This window comes from Scomber scombrus, chromosome 2 (genome assembly GCF_963691925.1).
Source record: "Scomber scombrus chromosome 2, fScoSco1.1, whole genome shotgun sequence".
NCBI classification, from domain to species: domain Eukaryota; kingdom Metazoa; phylum Chordata; class Actinopteri; order Scombriformes; family Scombridae; genus Scomber; species Scomber scombrus.
In genome coordinates, this window is record NC_084971.1 from 16587638 (window position 1) to 16591190 (window position 3553).

The following is a 3553-nucleotide window of genomic DNA, read 5'->3' on the forward strand; positions in this document are numbered from 1 at the left end:
TAAAAGTAGATGAGCTGTGTGTTGTATAGATGCTGATGTTACAAATGAAAATGTACAATACCTGAAACCAGAGCAAGTTATGAGCTAAAGCTGAGTGAAGTTCATGACAGCTGCAAAAGAAAAATCCCTCTCTTTCGCCAGATGTACAGTTTAAACTGTGTCCTTCATTTTTTATTTTAACACTAGTTCAATACTTTGGTCGGATGCACGCAGACAAAGAGAGGAAACAAATGGAATGGCAGCCATTACCCATTGATTGGCTTTAAACTCCTGACTCTCTGCTGATGTATAAAGGTAGGGTGGGCTGTAGTCTGTCGAGGCTCATCTGGTTCTCTGTGTCCAGCACACACAGCATCTCCACCGTCTGCTCCTCCACAAACGTTTCCTTGAATCCCAAGTGAATGTCATCTCTCAACTTTGCCTCTATGTCACCTCTAATGCTTAGACTTACTGCCTCGTTCTTCTCATCCTCCTCCTCATCATCATCCCCACAGCACAAGGCTACCTCGTTCTCGTAGCAGAAAGCGCTGGGAGAGTGAGGGCCCAGTAGGTGGCGGGCTGCCCTTGGGGCAAATGGTGATGGAGACCGGGAGTAACTGGTGGTGGAAGACGAGGACTGCCTGCCACGACCCATCATCTGGCTCAGTTCCCTGGCACTGCAGTGAGGAGTAGATGGCACTTCATAAGTTTTATGGAAGCGGGAATAGTCCACGTGGTAGCGGTCGCTCTTCTCAAAAACCACAGGCTCAAAGCGATGACCCCACATGATCTCCTTAGCCAAGTAGGAGCTACGGGCCTGGGTCGTCATAGCTGTGGCCTCCACCATCCCTTCCAGGATGACAACAATCTCAAAGTCTTCTTTCTGCAAGTCATTGTGGCTCATATTATACAGCGGACTGTTCTTGTTGATCTCGTGGACCACCACCAGCGGTGAGACCAGAAACAGCCGATCCAGTCCATCATCATAGCCAACATCAATGTCTTTTTGCTCCAAAGGGAGGTACTCTCCCTCCGCTGTCACATGCGGCTTAATGAGCTGGGCACGCACATGTGCCTCAACTATGTGGCTCTTGCGCATGTTTCCCAGACGCCACATGAGGCACAGCTTACCATCACGCAATGAGATGACAGCATGATGCGAGAACAGCAAGGTCTGTGCCCTCTTCTTGGGTCGCACCATCTTTGCCATGATGGTGCCAATCATGAAGGAGTCAATAATGCAGCCCACGATGGACTGGACAACCACGGTCACCACAGCAACTGGGCACTCTTCAGTGACACAACGGAAACCATATCCAATGGTGGTCTGGGTCTCAATGGAAAAGAGGAATGCCCCAATAAAACCCTGAATGTGGAGAATACATGGCCGCCATTCGTCTGGTCCTTCCTCTGTGGTGCTCCGAGCATCCCCTTCCTTCATGGGAAGGCGAATTTCAAAGTCTCCATGAGCCAGTGCAACTCCCCAGAAGACCAGACCGAACAGCAGCCAAGACAGAAGGAAGGTGGTGGTGAAGATAAGCAGCAGGTAGCGCCAGCGTATGTCCACACATGTGGTGAAAATGTCAGCCAGGTATCTCTGTGGCTTACCCTCCATGTTATTGAACACCACGTTGCACTGGCCATTCTTCTTCACAAAGCGGCTGCGCAGGCGGCCGGTGCCCAGATCCAGGCCCAGGCGACATGAGGGTGAAGCACGGCAGCTGTTGTGGACGATTGGCTCATTTGTGACTCTCAGAGACAATGCACCTCTTCCTTCATCACTTCCTGGACACTCTCCTCCTCCTCCATCTTCACCTCGCATGCAGGCCCCTAATAGTGTCTGCTGAGTCAGAGGACTATGGCCATTGTGGAGGCCCAGGGTGGAGATCTTCACGGCATCTTCATCTGTGGAAACAATGCTGTATCTGCAAAACAAGAAGGGAGAATGTGAGTTTGGGAGAATTGAGAATTGCCCCCAGAGTTATTGATGCCTGTAAGTTCTATACGTATTTTATAGCACTGTTTAGCTGAATAGCTAACATACTTTGAAGCAGATTAAATGCTACAATAGAAAAGGTTTTTATAACGAACCAATGTTTTTGCAATGCAATTTTGGGTAATGATGGATTAGCTTGCAGGGATGTAAACTTCTACAAATTCAATAAAGAGCAGGGCAGAGATGCTAACATTAGCCTACGTAGTCTAAGACAGGCAAGGCTAGGTTAGGTCGGTAGCCTACCAAGCACCCGATGTAAATTATTCATCCTAAAAATAGATGAAGAGTCGGCTATTTTAATCAGATTTGGTACCAACAGCAACATAATATTATGATTTATATCTTGGAAACTGGTTTTATAAACTAAACTCTGATAGCAAATAGCACTGGCTTCCACATACTACACAGTGGAAGTTTTTTTTTTTAACTCATAACCCCACAAACTAATGAAGATAATGATCATAAGTGTGCTCCTTGACTTTGGGTTACAACTGTAGGTTGAAAGCTACTTAGCTAGACAAAATCCATCCTCACAACTTTGCCCTTTTTTGGTTTTTGGCTTTGTTTTTTGGACAGGCAAAAAAATTCCCAATGCTAAATACCCACAAAACTCTTAAAATGCAGAGTATCACTCTTAATGCACACACAGTTTTAACATGTGGAGAAATCCTCAGCTGGACAGGCTCGCTGTATCTAGATATGGTTGTTTAACTATGAATGGACGATCAATATTAAAAGGAGGGGTTTAGAAAATAGTCCACTGGATGTTTTGGTACCACTTTCTCATATGTCATCCTTAATAAAGAGTTTATAAATTGTAACTACTGTCTTTGTTAATGGTAAATAAATAGTTTACAAATATTTTTCCCCTCTTACCTGTTGACTCGCACCGCTCCCATGGCACTGGTGATCATCAGGCTGTGTCTGCGGGGGCAGTAATGTAGGTTGGGGCGGGCAGTTCCAACCATTAAAGTACTGTTGCTGGACTAGGAGGCAGTATGAGCTCAGGGCAGTCTTGCATTCGTTATCAACAATGTCTTCTCATGGCACATTTTCTGTGAACAACAGAAACAAAAAGGAGATTTCTTCAATTGTCAAATGATTTTACTACATTTGAGATATGAAAGTATAGGATGTTTTCTAAAAATAATCAGGTTATAATTTCTGAGATCCCCTCTCTGCAATTATTGGCTGTGCCCTAATGCACAGAGCAGACTAGACAGTTTTGTGTAACGAAAGCATATTGATTAGGTCCTTGCTAGTAGTTAGCCTTAGGGACCTTCAGACCGACCACGGGTGGAAAACCAGACATGCATTGGGAGGGACAAAGGCCTAAAAAAGAGATGAATCAGTGGTAATCTACTGTTAGAGGAACAATTGATCTGCTGTTTGGCCTGATGACAAGGTTGGAGGGTGATTTTACTCAGCTTATTATGTCAGCATGCAGAGGACCAAAAAGCATCGGGTTGCATAAGCACTAGAAGGCCAATTGCACGCAATACAAAGGGGCATTAGCGGTTTTATGTTTTTGAATGACTTTGGCTGGCATGAATAAATTGACAACACAGGTGTGCATTA

The 3553-nt window shown here is 45.3% G+C and overlaps 1 protein-coding gene across 1 annotated transcript; it reads right to left on the reverse strand.

Annotated features, from left to right (window-relative positions):
- Nucleotides 1-262: 262 nt before the first annotated feature.
- On the reverse strand, nt 263-2943 carry LOC133989658 (ATP-sensitive inward rectifier potassium channel 12-like). The gene is made up of 2 exons (XM_062428159.1): nt 2852-2943; nt 263-1904 (listed from the first exon to the last, which is right to left on the reverse strand). Exons 1-2 carry the CDS (start codon nt 2941-2943, stop codon nt 263-265), a joined length of 1734 nt encoding a protein of 577 aa, XP_062284143.1.
- Nucleotides 2944-3553: the final 610 nt, after the last annotated feature.